Raw genomic sequence first — 19,438 nt, 5'->3', positions numbered from 1 at the left:
CTCTTGATAGACAAAGTGTAACTGGGACTCAGTATGCAATCATTGCACTTGGTCAAAAGGGATTGCTGATGTGTAGAAACAGGAATAAAAAGAGGAATGTGTCTGAAAACCAAATTATTCAAACTTAATGGTCAATGGTATATATCTACAGTGCTTAATAACTTTATTAGGCAACCAGCTAATGTAAAGTTTATGCTACAGCAGCCCCCACCTTATGGAACTCACTCCCACAAAAAATCAAGAACTCGGACTCAATACAAAACTTCAGATCACGACCTGTTCAAACTTGCATTTTCTTGAGCCCCTTTGTTCTTTGCTTTGATCATTAACAAAATAATTTTTACCTCTGGGCAGACCATCAGCTGCAGGGGTATTGTTGTCTGTCTGTCTGTCCAACAGTGTCAATGCAATTACTGTTCACCGAATTGGCCCAGTCTACTTCATATTTGGTATAATAGGTGCAACTTGGGAAGCTCTTGGATGAGTTCTTTGGAGGTTGACTTTGACCTTCATCTACAAGGTCAAATTGGGATTGATGTGTCAAATTTCGCATTTGGTAAGAATGTTAACACAATTACTCTTCACAAAATTGCCTGATCTCCTTCATGTTTGGTATTTACTGTAGGTCCAACTTAAGAAGGTTCATGTAATGCCCCAATTTGTCCAATTCATGTTACGCCCCCGGCTAGGGGACCCTAGGGCACAGGATGAATTTGTGGACACCTTTCCTCACTCCCAAGTGACAGAAAAAACCCCAGGACATAGATTGTGCATTTTAACATATAGGTGATTTATTTATGAAGAGTATAAAGACAGGTAGTGAAAACTCAACAGAATGGCAGCTTGGTCTTCAGGGTGGGCTCAGGCCAAAATGAAAAAACATAACTTTACTAACCCAAGAAATGAGGCTGACCTGCAAAAGAAAAGAAATCAAAATACAAAGTCTAACCTCCCTTACTTAAACATGAGAAAATGAGACGAAAGAAAACGGCAGCCCACCCCTACTGCTGCAACCAGGAACCATGACAGAATGAAGATGGGGTGGGGAGTGGAGGAACGGCGACAATGGAGCGGCCCAGCTCCATCATCTTTAGAGTTCCACCTCCGGCTGGCTGGTCCAATCCGTGTGTGGGATCTGGCTCCGCACCTGCAACATATTAACCACTCATGCACAGATACAATGACACACCCACTGACTGACACATAGACCCACCTATGGGTCGTAACATTTGGACAAGTCCTTTGGGCATCAACCTCGAATCCAGTGTTTTTCAACCTTGGGGTCGGGACCCCACATTGGGTCACCTGGAATTCAAATGGGGTCACCTGAAATTTCTAGTAATTGCTAAAAAAAAAACCAAAACAAAAAAAACTTACTAAAAAAACATATATATGGTAAGTTGACGGAGACGATCCCAATCCATTAAAGACATGACAAACTGTGAAGCTGAAACTGAAGCGCTGTGGTATTGTTTATCTGTCAAATGTCCATTGTGGTCGGTTTCAGATGATGCAGCTCCTTCATAATTCATAATTTGAGTTATTGTTTGTTCAGTATTAATTATCAACCTTGTAAATCCAAGCTGGACTGACTGTATATATCCTGAACAAGGAAAATAAAATTCTCCCTTTGCGCAGTAATCTCCACCTGGCTTTTCTGCCTCTGTCCATAATAATATACATTATAAAGCCTAAATGTCATCTAAAATTAATGTTTATTTGCAACATAGTATAGCAAAATATTACATGATCGAAAACAAATTAATTTCAGAAAAAAATAAAAAATAAAAAAATCAGTTTTGAATTTCTGGGGTCGCCAGAAATTTGTGATGTTAAAATGGGGTCACAAGCCTAAAAAAGGTTAGGAATCACTGCTCTAATCGGTCAATCTTTTACGAAGGAAAGGAGACATTCCCGTCCCGCTGGCTGATATATACTGTTGTCCATAAAGTTGGAATAGTATGGTTTTCAGACACATTCCTGCTTTTATTCCATTTTCTACAAATATGTAATTGCCTTTGACCAGATGCAATGATTATATACTGGGTCCCAGTTGCACTTTATCAAGAATAATTCATAGTGTCACAATCATTTCATGAGAAGAGGTAAAAATGTTTTATTCCACCTTTATGGGAAACAGAGTATTTTGAACTTTAAACAACAAGTGGACAATAAATGGACATTTCTCAACTATTGGCATAAGATGCATCAGTTGTAGTTATTTATAGTTTAGGGTTAGAGTTAGGTAGAAATATCATTCATTAATTTTTGGCTCCTTCAGTCTCAGATGCTTTAATAAAATGAAATAATATGTTCCTCCCCAAACACACACACTCTCCCTCTCTCCCTCTCTCTCGCTCACTCGCTTGCTCTCTTTCTCTCTCTCATTCTCTCTTTCTCAACAGTTATGGACATTTGTTCTAGCTATTGGTATTATACTAGCAACATCTATTTTTGGTTTTAACAGGTGTAGTGCAGTTTGCTGTGCATCCGTGTGTCTCCCCCTCCCCTCCCCCCCCCCCCCCCCCCCTCCCTCAATCTCTTTCTCTCTCTCTCTTCCTTTAACCCCAACTGGTCAAGGCAGACAACCATCCTCCAAGAGCTTGAGGTTTCTGCCTGTTAAAAGGAATTTTTCCCCGCCACTGTCATCAAGTGTTTGTTCCTGGAGAATTCTGTTGGGTTTCTGTAAATTGGCTTAAGAGTCTGGTTTAGACTAGCTCTAAATGGAAAGTGTCATGAGATAACTTTTGTTATGATGTGACAATATATAAATAAATTTGATTGAATTTGATTTAATAAAACTAAACTGGATCTTCTGCAGGATGAAAAATATAAATGGAGCTGAAATCCTTTCTCGCAGAGTTTTGCTATTGTGCTGTAATACTGATTCAGGATTCATATTGACAAATATGAGTTGACAGGAGTTTAAGTGGGGCTGATAGTGTAATCGTAGCTTTCATTTGGACATATTTATGCTGCAACATTGGCAATAAAGTCACATTTTTACTGTCCACATATTAGACAACATGAAATGCTTGTAGTCCATTTTCAGATCACTGTACTTTCATCAAAGCCAACCTATATAACATTTTTGTCTACTGTAAGAGCAGCTGGATTCTCTTGGCACCACAGTGAGTTGGCCAGAGTTGCTTAGCTCTTTTTGGTGTAGGTGGTAGTGCTATGATGGAGGCATGATTACCATAGATATGAACAAATACGGTTGTGTTGCTTTGGCTTTAATGAATTGATTTTTGTGCAGAATGTGCAAAGCACTTTGGTTCTAATGTTAAAGGGAAAATGAGGTGTCAGTACCCCTCACAGACATAAACTCAGCCTCATCAGTTTCCCTATTGGCCCAAGCTTAGTTATGAGACCCTGGCAATGAGAGAGCTCTCACCCAATAAGGTCCCCTGGGGGGAAAGCCCTAGTCCAATAAGACGACCTCCTGCAGTAAGGCTGGGGGATTATGAGCTCGAGCCTGCGGATTGAGCTGCAGGGCGAGGGAGGGGAGCACGAGTCAAAACACAGGGCTGCTTGGTCACCAAGGCCGGCTGTCTCCTTTAAATGGTTGCTACGGGGCAGGTATCAAACATGCGAAAGTTGCACACAGTCACGGTCATGGAGGGTATTAAATGGCAACAAAGAGACAGTTATTCTGCAATAATCTGCACTAGTGAGTGCAAGTTATTCTCCAATAATCAAGAGGCAAGGAGCTAACAGGACAGAACTGTGATCACAAGAGCATGGTACTGCACAAAGACACAAGTCACACAACATTAACCAAGACACAAACTTTATTTATCACCTGCACATACACACAGTTTACCAGTGTTCCTCTCTCACACATTGAGTTGTGTTCAGATTACTAATCTAGGTTCACAGATGATTAATAATGTTACAAAAAAGAGGGACTCATTAAAAAATAATGGAAATAATAGGAATACAACAACCAGAACAAAGGCAGGCTTTGTGTCTGGTCATATAATCAGATGACTACTTACTTGTATTTGGAGTAGTAGTATTAAGAACTAGAAAAGCAGTTGGAGAGTGCAGACCTCTGCCAAGGCAGATCAGTGCCCCCCCCCCCCATCACCACCAAAATGTAATCATTTGTTCCTTGTGCCAGTATCAACATTTCCTGAAATTTTCATCCAAATCTGTCAATAACTTTTTGAGTTGTCTTGCACACGGACAGACAGACAGACAAACCAACGCCGGCAAAAGCATAACTGCCTTGGCGGAGGTAATTATGTACATTTGTTCTAGCTATTGGTAATTATTAGGCCTGTAACGGTACACGTACCGAACCGAACTGTTTCGGTACGCACCTGTTCAGTTCGGTACACAGCTATACCGAAACGGCACAGTATGATGAGAAAAAGGAATGAAAGATGTCGTTCGACGCGGAACTTTAAATCCGCGCAAGTTTCACACGGACTTAATAAAGGAGCACACATTGACCCGAAATATGAAATAGCAGTTGGTATAAGGTTAAAAAAACAACAAATATAATGTGAACCTGGAAGGAAGAGACTGAAGACCCTCCACCATCATTACAGTCCAGTTTGGATCAGTTCAGGTTCAGGTAAAAGACAACAACGAGGCAAGAGACGTTAATAAGACGGACGTTGTTTGGCCCCTGTGAACTATGGTAGTTCTAAAACACTTACACTAGCTCTGTCTGTTTGTCTGTCTATCTATCATGCACGCTGTATAATAGAGGAATAAATAGAACGTTGAAAGTATGTAAAGTTTCACTTTTGTTTCACAACAGTGTTCTTTACGTTTGTTATGGACCGCACCCCCAGGTATATAACTGCGTGCCCCCCCTACCCCCCGGCTCCGCCAAAAAAAAACAAAAAAAAAAACAGCAAATTCCCCGTGCACACAGGCACACACAAATACACACAGTGGCCTAAACAGTTTGTTCTCTGTCCTAAAATAAATAATTTGGGTCATTGTGTTGTCGAAGTTTCTCTTCAGTTTGTTTAAACAGAATACCAGTTTACCCTCTTGTTAATGTTGCACTTCATGTGGAATCTTTATGTTATTTTTATGCAGAATGTGAACTGACAGAACTGTGATTAGATTTTTCTTGTTTGTTCGAAACTACCTTTCAGGGAAAAGTGCAATACTAATGTTCAAAATACATTTAGTAATATTAATAATTTATTTTATTTTCTATTTGATTTGTAGCAGCAGAATTATATTATTCCTGTTTTTCTATATTCTATTGTGTCCAAAAATTGGGGGAAAAATGTTAAAAAATTCATAAATGCATTAATAGACATTTTGAGGGGTTTTCTTTCTTCCCGTACTGAACTGAAAAAAAAACCAACCGTGGCTTTGAAACCGAAAATGTACCGAACCGAAAATTTTGTGTACCGTTACAGGCCTAGTAACTATACTAGCACCAGTTGTTTTAGCCTTTGACAGTTGTAGTGCAGTTTACAGTGCATCCATGTGTCTCCCCCTATTTCCCTCCTCCAATCTCTCTCTCTCTTTCTCTTCCTTTAATCCTCTCTCTTTAATCCCATCTGGTCAAGGCAGATGACCATCCTCCAAGAGCTAGGGTCTATTCAAGGTTTCTGCCTGTTAAAAAGAAGTGTTTCCTCGCCACTGTCACCAAGTATATGCTCCTGGAGGATTATGTTGGGTTTCTGTAAATTCGATCAAGAGTCTGGTTTAGACCAGCTCTAAATGTAAAGTGTCATGACATAACTTTTGTTATGATGCGATGCTATATAAATACATTTGATTTGATTTGATTTGATTTGATTTGATGACGTATTCACCCATTTGGGCTGATTCAACACAGTGCCAAATCTATCCTTACTTTCATACCTCCACCATCCATAAAAATGTTTTTGCCATATTTGTGATTAGCTCTCAATGTCTCCACTATGGTGCTTTTTATGTTGAGTCATTAAAATAGTAATACAAACATACATAATTGATGTTACCAAGGACACAGGTTTTCATTTATTTTTTGTATGGGATTAGTACTGTCTATGGACCTGGTAATTTGTAATAACTATCTATAGTCCCATGCAAATTGACATCTCTCTGATTTGGTGGGATTTGCAATATGTCTCGTTTGTGCCTTGCATCAATTTGACCCGTTTCCTAGTTGAGGACTGTTGAGGTTGGTTAGTGAATATAAAGTATTCTGGGTGGAATTTCGGGAAGTTTATGTCATGTAGCATGAGTAGTCACTGAAAGAGTAAACTTAAAATCCTTTAGAAAACCAACATCTCAGATGATGATGAGATGGTGATGTGCATGACAGGATACAGTAAGGAATATTATTCTGCCTTTCAACAGTTTTCTGCAAGTGGTAAGCCTGCCCTTGACATCACAACTGGGGAAAGTCAGTTTGAGTAAAAAACAGATTTTGCTTATGTGTGAAAGTGTTGTATGAAACACAGACATGGGGGTAACTTCCAAATCACTGTAGGTCCATAAGTTATATCAGGCCTTTGCAAATACTGCTTTTGAAATAGTTGTGGTTATGCATTATTATGAATACAGATCAGGCTACTTGACCTCTTGGCCTATCTATCAGATGGACCCACCTATATTTTAATGTTTATTTTATTTCAAACAGAGATATGTATACAGTATATATCAGCCCTTTTGACTGACATCATCTATTGGCAATTGAGAAAATATTGTGTTTTGTGAAATATTTTAGAGATTTGCATAGCTGAATTTGTCACTCTTATTCATTGTATGTCCTATGTACTTTGTGTGTCAGGTTGGAGTGTGTGTGCAGTCTGGGAACTGAGTTCCGTCGTGGAGCAGGTGTATTGGACATGGTATTTGAGTCGCCCTTCCAGCTCCTCACATGTGGTTATGATACCTTCATTCGTCTTTGGGATCTCCGCCTCAGCCCACGGTACATTCCCATCTGTCTGATGTGTATTGTTGAAAGTTTATGTTGAAACCATAAATACATATGTTTCATAAGTATGCGCTTTCATGTTCAGTTTATTGGTCCCCTATGGGAAATTATTTTGTTCTTCAGTGAAAAGAAAAGAAAAGAAAAGAAAAGAAAAAAGAAAAGAAAAAAAGAAAAGAAAAGAAAAGAAAAAGATAATGAAACTTAGTAATTACCTAGGTCATACACTCTAATATTTCACTGACCACCTTTAGCTTTGATTATGGCAGGCATTATGCCACAATTGCATTAATTATTAGCCAAAATGTTGTCTTAATGGAGGGTGAGTTGGAGTATCTGCATCAATGTGGTGCACAAATCATGCCTCATACTTCCTGAGCCCCTCTGTCATTGACAGAAAAACATGATCCTTCAGTATATTTAGGCAGTGCTGACCTTATTTTTCAGGTCACTACCTGAACCACTCACTGATAAGTGGTTTCCTAAAGGCTACACAACTATTAAGTCCGAATTCCTTGACTTCCCTCCACTTTGTGCATCTAGAAATGCTTTTACTTTAACTACTAAACATAGTTCTATTGCTGATTTTTTTTTTTTTTTTTTACACAATTTTCACAAATGTTTAGGTAATCTCCAACCATTCAGTTATGATTTTTTATCTTCTGTTTTTTTTACCACTTTCATCCAGGCTTTAATAACGTAATAGAATGTCCTTTAGTAACATTTAATGTTATTAAACCAATTTTACCAATTTCAGCTATCTCCAGCTACCTCAGACCAATAATTTGACCCATCTGACACAGTCTTTTCCACAACCACTGGATCTGTCTTCTGACATGGTTATTTGAGAAATGAGAAGCTACTAAATAGAAAAAACATATCAAGTAAAATATTCTCACCTTTCTTCAAAAATTACGATCCAATTCCACAGCACTGTCTTTTTTGAGCACAGGGAGCTTTTTCAGATTAATGCAACGGCCATCACTTCAGTATCTGCAGGCAGGGTCCTGACACAGTTGGGGAGGGGAGTATTTCTTTTTGGCTGCAGGGGTTCAGGGTTTCAGGCTGTATTTCAGAAGGATCAGTCAAGTAAGACAAATCAGATGTGATTGGCAGCTCGCCCTGGGGAGTTTGAGAGGGGTTGGGTTGGGGTGAAGAATGGCAGAGGGGGGTACCTCTTTATATATCAATAATTCATGTGGTCAAACATAACCATCCTCAGGAGACTCACAGGCTCAGCCAAGAGTTTTATCTCGTCTGGAAGTTAAGACCAATGAGGAAACAAAACCAAGTGTGGCTTTAAACGCAAGCTTATTCAAAGGAACTTGAACTTTAGTTATATTTGACTAGCTCTCTGCAATGAATGAATATTTTGTCCACAGGTCATTTATAGTATGTTGTATATGTAAATATTTTGTTTGATAAATTATTTTTCATTTACTGATTAAGTAGTTGTGTCTGGAAATCAAGAGTATATGAACATAACAAAGATCCATCAGTCATAGCAAATGGGTGGATTTAGATGTTTCAGATATATGCAAATATATGTGCCACCATAAAGTAGTCATATTATGATATGATGTATGTATTTCTTCTAGTCAGAGATCTACACTCACTGGTAGGAATGGCAATTAAAGATATCCACAGTCACATTCTTACAAGGAGAAATTTCAATATTTCTGTGACTTTAAGTGTATAAGTCAAAACTAAATTTAAGATGTCTAAAACAGTATTAGAGGATTTAATGGCTATTTTAACATTTAACGGTAGACTATCATAATTATTGTAACTATCTGTTAAACATTGATGTATATCAGCAATGCATATTGCATTCTTTCTAGTCTTAATACTTATTATAAATATCTGAGGTTGAATTTCTATTTATAACAAAGCTGAAAGGATATTTTTCTAATCACATTATATTTTGCTGTATATTTATATTTATTTATTTATTTATTTGTATTTGCTGTATATTTGCTTTATATTTGTATATTTGTCTGAAATACTGTGTATCAGGATATATATCTGGAGACTTTAATATTCAAACTGTAAATATCAGATGTGTGAGATTTTCATTTAATTATTCTATTGCAGATCAATGTACATTATGAATATTACAAGTAACTGACAGAATATCTGAAACTACATACCCATTACACATGAATGGCAAAGGCAGCATAATTTGTCTGAGGAGTAACGTTATGAATGTTCAAAATGTTCCTCTGTTTACATTGCAATCTCTCATTAAGTTTAATTTAATGTTTAATGCTGATTCCAGAGCTTCTTGGAGTATTTTGAAAATGTATACGCAAACTTTAGTCAAGATGTGTGTGTATACAGAGGTAAACTGGTGTTTTGGTGTTTGCTTTTTCACTTTCAATGATAATGAGTGACCTCCCCCATAGAGTCTCTGATAGACTGTCCAGACGTCTGTGCCGCCCTGCTGTCTGCCCTCGCTGCCTCTTCATCACTTATTGATAAGCCTGTGCTAATGGAGGATCAATTTCTATTGGCAAAAAATATTTATTCCCAAAATACTTTCTCAGTGCTCAGTTCTGTGTTTAAGACACATTTAATGTCATATACAATATAGACAGAAATGTTTATTATGAATAAACCTTTATAATGATTACAAGTAGTTGTTCAAACGGATCTCAGATGTGTACCCTTGGCAGATTTACAGTGTTCCCAGATGTTATTATGTTTGTATAGTTTATTATAATAATATTAACTGTCCCTTTATCCCTAAATTCTATAACAGTTCACCGTAATCCTCCCATATCATATTAATGTAAACAAACGCTGACATTATGTTCAACTATATTGCAAATATGTAAATAATATGTATGTATGTACAGAAAAAGCAATATAAATAGAAAATTCTCTTTTATATTTCCCGTTTCACTCTTGAATGTTTCTGCTTGTCTTTCTGTGCTTTTTTTTTTTTTTTTTTTTTAATTTTTGCTGCTGAAAACACTACTATTTCCTGACAGTGGGATCAGTAAAGTCATATCTTATCTGTCAGTCCTATGTCTCTTCTCATGGGATGTCACTCCACTTAGACAGATTTGTTGTGATGAATGTAACTCTGGAGTATAGGTGTTCTAAATTTAAGTGTTACATTTGTTATCAGAAATGTTAAGGTATTAAAAGAATGACAACTGAAACTTTTATAGACATGGAGTAAACTGTGTACTCCTCCACCTGGGCGGTATTGTGTGTCCTTCAGGCTCAGGTCCTCCACCTTTGGTATTTCTAGAGCTTCTTCTGTTCCTTTTTTCTGATATTGCTATCACTCTGGATTGCTACATTTATCACTACCACTGTCCTCTGATGTTTATCAACCACCGTTATGATTGGCTGATTGGCCATCACCATTTTGTTGGTCTGGATCTGGAGGACCCACAGGATCTTGGCTGGTTTGTTCTTGATCACCTTCAGGGGTATCTTCCATGTTGATCCTGGGACCTTCAGTCCATACTTGGTACAAATGTTCCTGCACACTATGCCCGTTACCTGGTTATGTCGTTCTATATATGCCTTGCCTGCCAGCATCTTACACCCTGCTGTGATGTGCTGGACTGTCTCAGGGACATAGATAGATAGATAGATAGATAGATAGATAGATAGATAGATAGATAGATAGATAGATAGATAGATAGATAGATAGATAGATAGATAGATAGATAGATAGATAGATAGATAGATAGATAGATAGATAGATAGATAGATAGATAGATAGATAGATAGATAGATAGATAGATAGATAGATAGATAGATCGATCGATCGATCGATCGATCGATCGATCGATCGATCGATCGATCATGCTATATCGATTGATTGATCTAGCATGTAGACTAAAGTGTCCTCCACTCCCACCTTCTCCTGGTATGCAAACTGCAGAGGGTCGAGGGCATGACGGACCTGTGGCCTCAGGTGGTGGAGCAGCACCCGCTCCATGGTCTTCATCACATGTGACATCAGGGCGACCGGCCTGTTGTCATTTAGCTCTCCAGGATGTGGTTTCTTCAGGACTGGGATGATACATGATGTCTTCCACTGCTGAGAGACCCTCCCCTGTTCCAAGCTCAGGTTAAAGAGGCGCTGTAGAGGGTCTCCCAGCTCCAATGCACAGGCCTTCAGCAGTCGTGGGGAGACTCCATCTGGACTGGCTGCTTTTCTGGGACGAAGCCTCCGCAGCTCTCCACTCACCTGGGCTGCTGTGATGGGGGGTGGGGGTACATTCTCCCCTGTACTGATGTTGGCTCCAGGTGGGGGAGAGAGAGAGGGAGGGAGCAGAGTGTGGGGGTGGGGGGGGAGGGTGCAGTGCTCTGAGGTGTGCATGAGTTGGGGTGGTCAAACCTGTTGAAGAAGTCATTCAGTTGGTTCGCCTTTCCCACACCTTCTTCAATGGTGTTGTTGCTCTGCGTCAAGCTGCAGCCGGTGATGGTCTTCCCACACGTCCTTCGTGCTGTTGTTCTACAGCTTCTGCACCAGCTTCCTCCCACACTGCTCCTTTGCCTCCCTGAGCTGGACTCTGAGTTCCCTCTACACGCGCTTCAGCTCCTGCTGATCACCATCTTTGAAGGCTCTCTTCTTCTTATTCAGAAGGCCCTTGATGTCACTTGTGATCCAGGGCTTGTTGTTAGCATAGCAGCGTACAGTTCTTACTGGAACCACAGCGTCCATGCAGAAGTTTATGTAGTCTGTGGTGATGTCGACAGCCCCCTCGATGTTCTCACCACACGACCCCTGCTGTACATCCCAGTCTGTATTTCCAAAGCAGTCTCTCAGAGTCTGCTCTGCCTAAGTAGACCACTTCCTGAAAGAGCGAGTGGTAGTGGGTAGCCTCCTCACTTTAGGTTTGTAGTGAGGCTGCAGCAGGATCAAGTTGTGGTCTGCTTTCCCCAGTGCAGGCAGCGGGGTGGCGCTGTATGCATCCTTTACATTTGCATACAGTAAATCAATTGTCCTATTCCCCCTGGTGTTACAGTCCACATACTGGAAGAAAGCAGGTAGTGTTGTGTCCAGTGTCATGTGATTAAAGTCCTCAGAGATTAACACAAGAGCCTCAGGGTGCTGTGTTTGCAGTCTAGCAATGGCGGAGTGGATGACGTCACACGCTACCTCTGTGTCCGCGCGTGGCGGGATGTAAACAATAACAACAATGGCATGTCCAAACCCTCTGGGCAGGTAATAGGTAAACTTACCTCCAGAAGTTTGATGTCCCTGCAGCAGGTGGCGATTTTAATGCTTACATGCCCAAGGTTACACCACCGTGTGTTCACATAAAGAGCGAGTCCTCCTCCTTTCCGCTTCCCACAGGCTTTTGGGTCTCTGTCTGCCCTGACGACGCTAAAGCCAGGTAGCTCCACGTTAGCATCCGGAATGCTAGCCGTGAGCCACGTTTCACAGAAGCACAGCAAACTACACTCTCTGTGGGTCTTAATGTTCTTCACTAGTGCAGCCAGTTCATCGATCTTGTTTTGAAGTGCGTTCCCTTTTCCCATGATCACAGAAGGTACCGCAGGCTTATATCACCACTTCTTCTCTAGCCACTTAGCCTTTAGCTTAGTGCCGGCTCTGCAGCCATGATACAGCCTCCTTACCTCATCAGGTAAATGTGGAACCACATCAGTGTGGGCTTTGGTCCTCAGTGCGAATAAACGAGTTTTGGCAAGTGAAAATCCATATCCATAGGATAGATAGTAATTCACAATTAACACTAATTCAAAGTTAGCCCTAAAAACACAAAAAAATACTAAAAAAACCACACGGCAAACACGGAGCTGCTGGAAGGGCTGCCACTCGCGACGGCTCAGCCTGCACCTGGGGTCTTGTTTGGTGTGGTAGACCCCGGCCTCTATTGCTTTTGTGTTCAGGGCCTGTTCTTGTACAGCCATACTGTAACTAGTGCCTCTGGGCTGTCTTTCAGACCAGTCTCTTTCAACCACTGGTATGTTTTCTCTATCAGCCACTTCCTCAGTTTTTCTTCAGGTAGTTCAGTTCCTTCAGTTGTGATCACCTTCCCTCTTCTGCATACCATCCGCCCACATTTATTTAATTTGAATGACATCCCGTCTTTGCTGTAGATCCGAATAAGGTGAATCAGGGAGTTCATGTCATGGTCATTTTTTTGCACACAGCATAATGTCATTCTTGTAGAGGAGGTGGTTGATGGTTGTGCCACTTTGGAACCAGTTTTCAGTCTTTCTGTGACATTCATCCTTTAAGATCAATCCAACAACACATTTTTCCTCCATGATGAACAAGTTTGTTCAGGATTATGAATAGAATTCCCAAAATTAGGCTGGCCAGCATCATAAAAATTCTGGGAAATCTTAGCTACATTTATGTCATTGATCCTGGTGAAATTGGGTCAACTGACCAGCTCCATCCAATTTCTGAGAAGACTCTACTACAGGCATCAACCTTAGCCAGTTCTGGGAAATCTATAATTATTCTATCTGAACCATCATGCAGTTCCACACCCTAGTTCAAATATCTCAAGTATAATCATAACTTGTGCAATAATCAATGCCATTATACTGTTAAAAATGCCATTTACACTTACGTTTGTATACAATTTGAAGAAAATATAGTCATGCAGAAAAAATAAAAATAAAAAAATAAAACCAGTTCTATCCCAAAGCTAAAATTTTGTCCACAACATCTTGAAACATATATGAAGACATGGTAAAAATTTCAAAATTTTCATTAACTGGCCACATGGTAATTTGGGTGCTCAAATAAAGAGTGTTTTTTGTGAAAAATTGTAATCGACCCATTGTATTCATTGCCTCGCAGCAGCACTTTTCATTAAAATGTAGTCTTTTTGCAGTATATTGTTGCATCTTGACCATCAGAATCCATGCAAAAAAAAATTAGGTCTCTACATTCATCCGTTACGGCACAGTGCAAGCCTGAAGAGAGAGGACATTTTGAAGAATTAGCCTTTTCGCCTGATTTCAAGGCCTCATGGACCAAACATGAAGGCACCGACAATTATTTTGATGCAAAATATGGTCTTTTCAGGGGGATTTCACCCCAGACAGTAAGTTTCAGCAGTGTGGCTTGAATACCTAAGGAAATATAGCTCCTCAAAGTTGGCCAACAAGCAAATCTGCAAAATTAAAAAAAACCCATTAATTTTCAAAGGGCTGTATCTCCTAAACTATTACAGATATGACATTAAAATTTATCTGGTAGGTGAACAAGTGTGAATTTTTTCAGAATTTTCTGAGGGGGTCATGTGGGGACCGTTGGTTGAATTGCCATGGAATGACCCACTTGTTTTTAGAGCGTACCTTTCAGCTTTTTCTTCTCTTTATGGAGGCTGCTTCCCGCCATAAAATCTTGAGAGAAGTTGCTGTGAACTTTGGTGAAATGCCGCTCTACGTTGCATCTTTTACCGACTGCCAGGCTCGCGCCACAGATCAGACACACACACTAGGGTCCTCGCTACCGTCGTTGAACGTCGGGGCCCCTGACGCTGTTCCGGGGGCCCCCCAACGCTGTGATTTGACCTGCTATGCTGTCTTTCAACCAGCGTAGCAGTGGGGGTTTTTTTGTGTGTGTGTGTGATCATCCAGTGTAATGATAAGATTTGAATTTGAAAAAATGTGTTCCGGATAAAGCGGAAGATAATGGATGGATGGATATTCCTTTGTCTAGGGCTGCACAATTAATCGATTTTAAATTGAAATCGAATTTTTTAATTAGGATGATTTTTAAAAAAGGGAAATCTTGAAATCGATTTCATCTTTCTCGTGCCTCCAGGCCGCGCGCTTCCGGGCAGCATGCCTGCAGGCTACCATAGGCTCTTCCTCCTATCTGTGACAGTGGTCTTTCACAGAAGTCCGTGTAATGACCAGACTTCAAATCTGTTAAATCTGTTAATGAACCCGCAGTAGAAATGTAAGCCGATGCTTAATGCACGGATCCAGCAATTGAAATATAACTGCATGGGGATCACTCATCTTACGTTTTCCCAGATCCGTACAGTACCGTCTTCTTCCGATCCAGTTCTGGGTCGCGGGGTCAGCAGCCTCAGCAGAGGAGCCCAGACAGCCCCCTGCGCAGACACATCCACCAGCTCCTGGGATAGAATCCCTCTAGCATGTCCTGGGTCAGTCTCTTCCACACATGGATTCCCCAATTTAAATATAACCACATGAGGATCACTCATATTATGTGGTCCACGCACGCACGCATGACTGATGCCTGTCACTGACTTACATTGATATCACTTCTGTGGGCCAGATACCCAGAAAAGAAAAAAGAATATATATTTATTTATTTCTCTTACTTGCTAAATTTTTCATTCACAAATGTAAGTTCTTTAACACAAAACCAAATATTAGTTATTTTTTGAAAGTTGTTGAACTTTATTTAAAGCTGTTAGATAAATCTGGAAACAAACAGGCTATAAAAACCATCAGTATTTGCTCTGATTTGGACATTGTATTGTAGTGTATTCCATTCCCCTTGGCAAACATGTTATGTTATTTTCTTGTTGTATACATTGTTTGTATACTCTACTTAATTCAATAAAGATTTAATGAAGAAAAAAAAAAAACTTCTGTGGGCCCGTCACATGATACCATCACAGATTTGAGGTAGGGAGCAGTGGCTTGCATTGTGAGCTGCTCTTGAAAATGACATGCTAACTTCTGTTGTCTTTTCTAGTTTAACCCAAAAGTCGAACTCAAAATCAAAAATCGAGTTTTTAGAGGAAAAAATGATTTTTTGCCAAAATCGTGCTGCCCTACCTTTGCAAAGCGCTGCAGACAGGAAATGAGAACAATATAATCAACACCCCTTTGTGTGCTTTGGTATTGTCTGACGCCTGCCCGGCAACATCACTTGCCTTACGCTCATTGGCTGACAATGAGACTTCAGTCAATTTATCTTATTTAAACGGACCGATCACTCATGGAAAATTATATCTAAAATTGAGCCTGTGCATGCATGTAGTGTGAGTGCCATTCCGACTATCCCATATGGAGTAATTCCCATCAATAATTACCATTCACAAATTGAAAAAAAAAAAAACAGTTTTTGCTTTTAATCATTGTTGTAACAAAGACAAAAACTTGGCTTCATTCCTCAAAATTTGCCCCTCAAAATGCTGCAAATAGTGTTTCAGAGAGTTATAAATTTCAAAATTTTCCGGGGTAGGATGTCCCCGGACCCCCCTACAAAACTCACCCCATGTACCGGCATGTACACATGGTGCCCCTATGCTGTGAAAAAATCCTAGTGAGAACCCTGCACACTTGTCTTTCACATTTGTGAAACAGAAGTTTGTTTCCCTGTGAGCTTCTGGATCGATTTTAAAGTGCTTTTATATGTTTAGAAAACTATTAATGGTCATAGCCCTATTTATTTATCTGATTGACTTTTAATATATGAGTCCTCTCTGACCCTCAGGTCCTCAGGTAGTAATCTTTTAACCGTTCCTCTAGTCCACACTAAAACTCATGGTGAGGCCTCATTCAGCTTTTATGGCCCCAAACAGTCTACCTGAGGATCTGAGGTCCGTTGCGAGTGTTCATATTTTTAAAAGTAAACTTTTAAAGTAACCCTTTTAGTTTAGCTTTTAATTAAACTCTTACTCTTTTTAAAATTGCTTTACTCTTGCTTTTATTTTTATTTTTATTTGCAACTGCTGGACATTGGGGGATTTGGTGTAAAGCATTTTGTGCTACGTGTAACATGTATGAAAAGTGCTATACAAATAAAAACTGATTGATTGATTATTCATGAAAATATGTTTTTTTCCCTCTTACTGGCGTGGCTTGACTCTCTGCCGACATCGTTGTGGGGCTAACCCACTACCTGCCTGGCTGGTCATCCTGCTCCACCCACCCCTCTCCAATGACAGACAGTAAACCATTGCAAAAGTTTGATTAACAGCTAGCAGACCCTTTCATTTTGGGAGGGGGGCAGGACACTTGTAATTTTGATTGGGTGGAAATTTAGACGTGTTTTACCAAGTGACGAACCAACTTTGTGTTGTTATATTATTGACTCTTTGGCGAGCTACTGGAAGGGGCCTCATGAGCTACTGGTAGCTCACGAGCTACGTGTTGGAGACACCTGGAGTAGACTAATGTTACTTTCTATGCAGCTTGGACATTTCCCAGACATTTAAACACAATACAGCAAACAAGTTTATGGCAACATAACTTAAGACCTACCATATCAAATTTAATACATTTTAAAGACTTTTTAAGGTATTAAATGCAGATTTATAAATTCAAGACTTTTAAGACTTCTTAAGACCCCACGGGAACCCTGAATGAAAAATTTAGCTCTTTTAACATATGTGCATATTCAGTGTTATTCAACCCCAAGCTTCAGTGCTTTGTTAGAAGTTGTAGAAGCTGAAGGACACTCCACAAACATTTTTGGTGAGTGCTGACAAGCTTCTGACATCTCTCCATCACAAACTTTGCCCGTTCTTCTGGTGCAAAAGCCTCTAAGCTCAGTGATATTTGATGATGCAACTGCTGTCTTTGAATCCCACAAAAGATTTACAATTGGCCACTCCAGAATGTTCCAGGGTCTTTTCCTCAATTACGCTTTCATTGACCTGGAGTTGTGCTTGGAATCATTGTCTTGCTGGAAAGTCCAATGGTCATCAAGGTTTACTTTTTCAACAGAAGGCATCACATTCCTCTTTAAAATGGCCTGGTATTCCTGGGAATCCATGATGGCAGGTACATGATCAAGATTTCCATTTCCTGCCATAGAAAAATAGCCCCACATCATCAATGACCCACCTCCATGCTTGACCAGTGGGGGTGGTATACTTCTGGTCATTAGCCTGGCCATTCACATGCCAGACATACTGCTGGTCCATATATCCAAACACTTCCTTTTGGTTTCATCAGTCCATAGACATGTCTCCAAAAATTCTATAGCCTTATCCAAATTCCTCCTGGCATATTCTAGTTGAGTTTTGATGTTCTTTGTGGTCAAGTGTGGAGTGCGTCTGGGAGTACAGCCATGGAGTCTTTTTGTTTCATAATTTCCACTGAAACACTTGTATCAGCCTTCCTCAGGTCATCCTTTAGGTGTCCTGCAGTCACACAGGGGTTTCTTGTAGTTGTCCTCACTAAGTTGCTAAGGGCCATTGTTGAAATTTTGAATTTTCTTCCACAGCCAGGCAGGTTTGCAGCTGTTTCATAAATTTAAACTTCCTTATAAACCTGCCAATGGTGTCTCTTGGAATGTAAAATTTTTGGGAAAATTTCTTATATCCAAGACCCTTCAGATGTGAGGAAATAATCACCTCCCTCAGCTTATGCAGAAACTCCTTTGTCTTTCTTATGATTACAACTCACCTTGAATATCTTCAAGAGTGGGGTTTATATATGCATCACAGATGAAGCAAATGAAGGATCATTATAGAGTTACCAAAGGTTTAATAATTTTTCAACTACTCTGTAGGCAATAAAAACAGAAAGCTCAAAAAATAAGAATATTAAATAGGGGTTGAATAATTGTGACATGGCTTTTTTGTTAAAATTTACTGTTACACATAAACAACAATTCATTGTGAATTTTCCCATCCCACCCTATAGGAAGTGTGCGATGGAGTGGGAGGAGCCTCATGACAGTGCTCTGTACTGCATCCAAACAGATGGAAATTACATGATCGCAAGTGGCTCATCATACTATGGTGTGGTTCGACTCTGGGATAAACGACAGGCTAAATGTCTGCAGGTGAATTAGTTTTGCATCTTTACAATTCAAAAAGAAATGATTTGTAAAATAGTAACATATTATGACCTTATTTTCAGTTAAAAAAACAAATCAACCAAACAAGTAATAGTTTTGATTTGATGTTTCACTTTGTTTTGTTGTGTAGTTCTTCCAGTTGAGCTCAGAGATGGTGAGCAGTCCAGTTTACTGCCTGCGGTTCTGCAGCTCTCACCTGTTTGCAGCCTTGGCCACAACCCTGCATTCACTGGACTTCAGACACAGCCCCATTCCCATCAGATGACACACACGCAGACTCTTTATTCATTCATCTGTAAAATAAAGCTGTTTGTTCTATTTGCATCTCCCTGTTGTCTTCCATCTTCATTTTGTATTCTGTGTTTTTTCCTGCAAGTTTGTTCCACTTTAGGCTCTTGAGAACTGGATGATGAGTGTCCTCATTGAAAACAATCATATGTTTCACTGATTTAATTTCTGGTATTGTTATTTGCTGAGATATTGTGTCAATATGGTAAGAGCGTAATTTTTCCCACAAAAACCAGCATTACCTTACTTGTGTAGAAAGGAGGGCCTTATTGATAGAACGCCAACACTGTGAGCATCCTACTATAGCTCACAAGAATGAAATGACAGAAGATCTATGATAAGAAAAAAAACTTCAGTTTTTTTTTTTGGGGGGGGGTGTAATATTAATGATCTTATTGTTTATTATATTGGTTTCCTGACTTCTAAAGTATAGCATAAGGCAAGCTCCAAAAGCACTAGATATGTGTATTTCCCATAATAAAGCTCCATAATATTGAGCA

At 39.7% G+C, this 19,438-nt stretch overlaps 1 protein-coding gene across 3 annotated transcripts in view; it reads left to right on the top strand.

Moving 5' to 3' along the window:
- Positions 1–18,974, top strand: part of fbxw4 (F-box and WD repeat domain containing 4) — a 77,183-nt gene extending 58,209 nt beyond the window's left edge. For all 3 annotated transcript variants that reach the window (XM_030156335.1, XM_030156336.1, XM_030156334.1), the window contains 3 exons: positions 6,758–6,898; positions 18,494–18,635; positions 18,781–18,974. In XM_030156335.1, the coding sequence (XP_030012195.1) occupies positions 6,758–6,898; positions 18,494–18,635; positions 18,781–18,915 (418 nt within the window). In that variant the 3' untranslated portion in view covers positions 18,916–18,974. The remainder of the gene's footprint in view (positions 1–6,757; positions 6,899–18,493; positions 18,636–18,780) is intronic.
- Positions 18,975–19,438: the final 464 nt, after the last annotated feature.

The sequence above is a fragment of the Sphaeramia orbicularis genome, chromosome 15 (assembly GCF_902148855.1).
Source record: "Sphaeramia orbicularis chromosome 15, fSphaOr1.1, whole genome shotgun sequence".
Classification (NCBI taxonomy): Eukaryota; Metazoa; Chordata; class Actinopteri; order Kurtiformes; family Apogonidae; genus Sphaeramia; species Sphaeramia orbicularis.
This window is presented reverse-complemented; position numbering and strand designations above follow the sequence as displayed.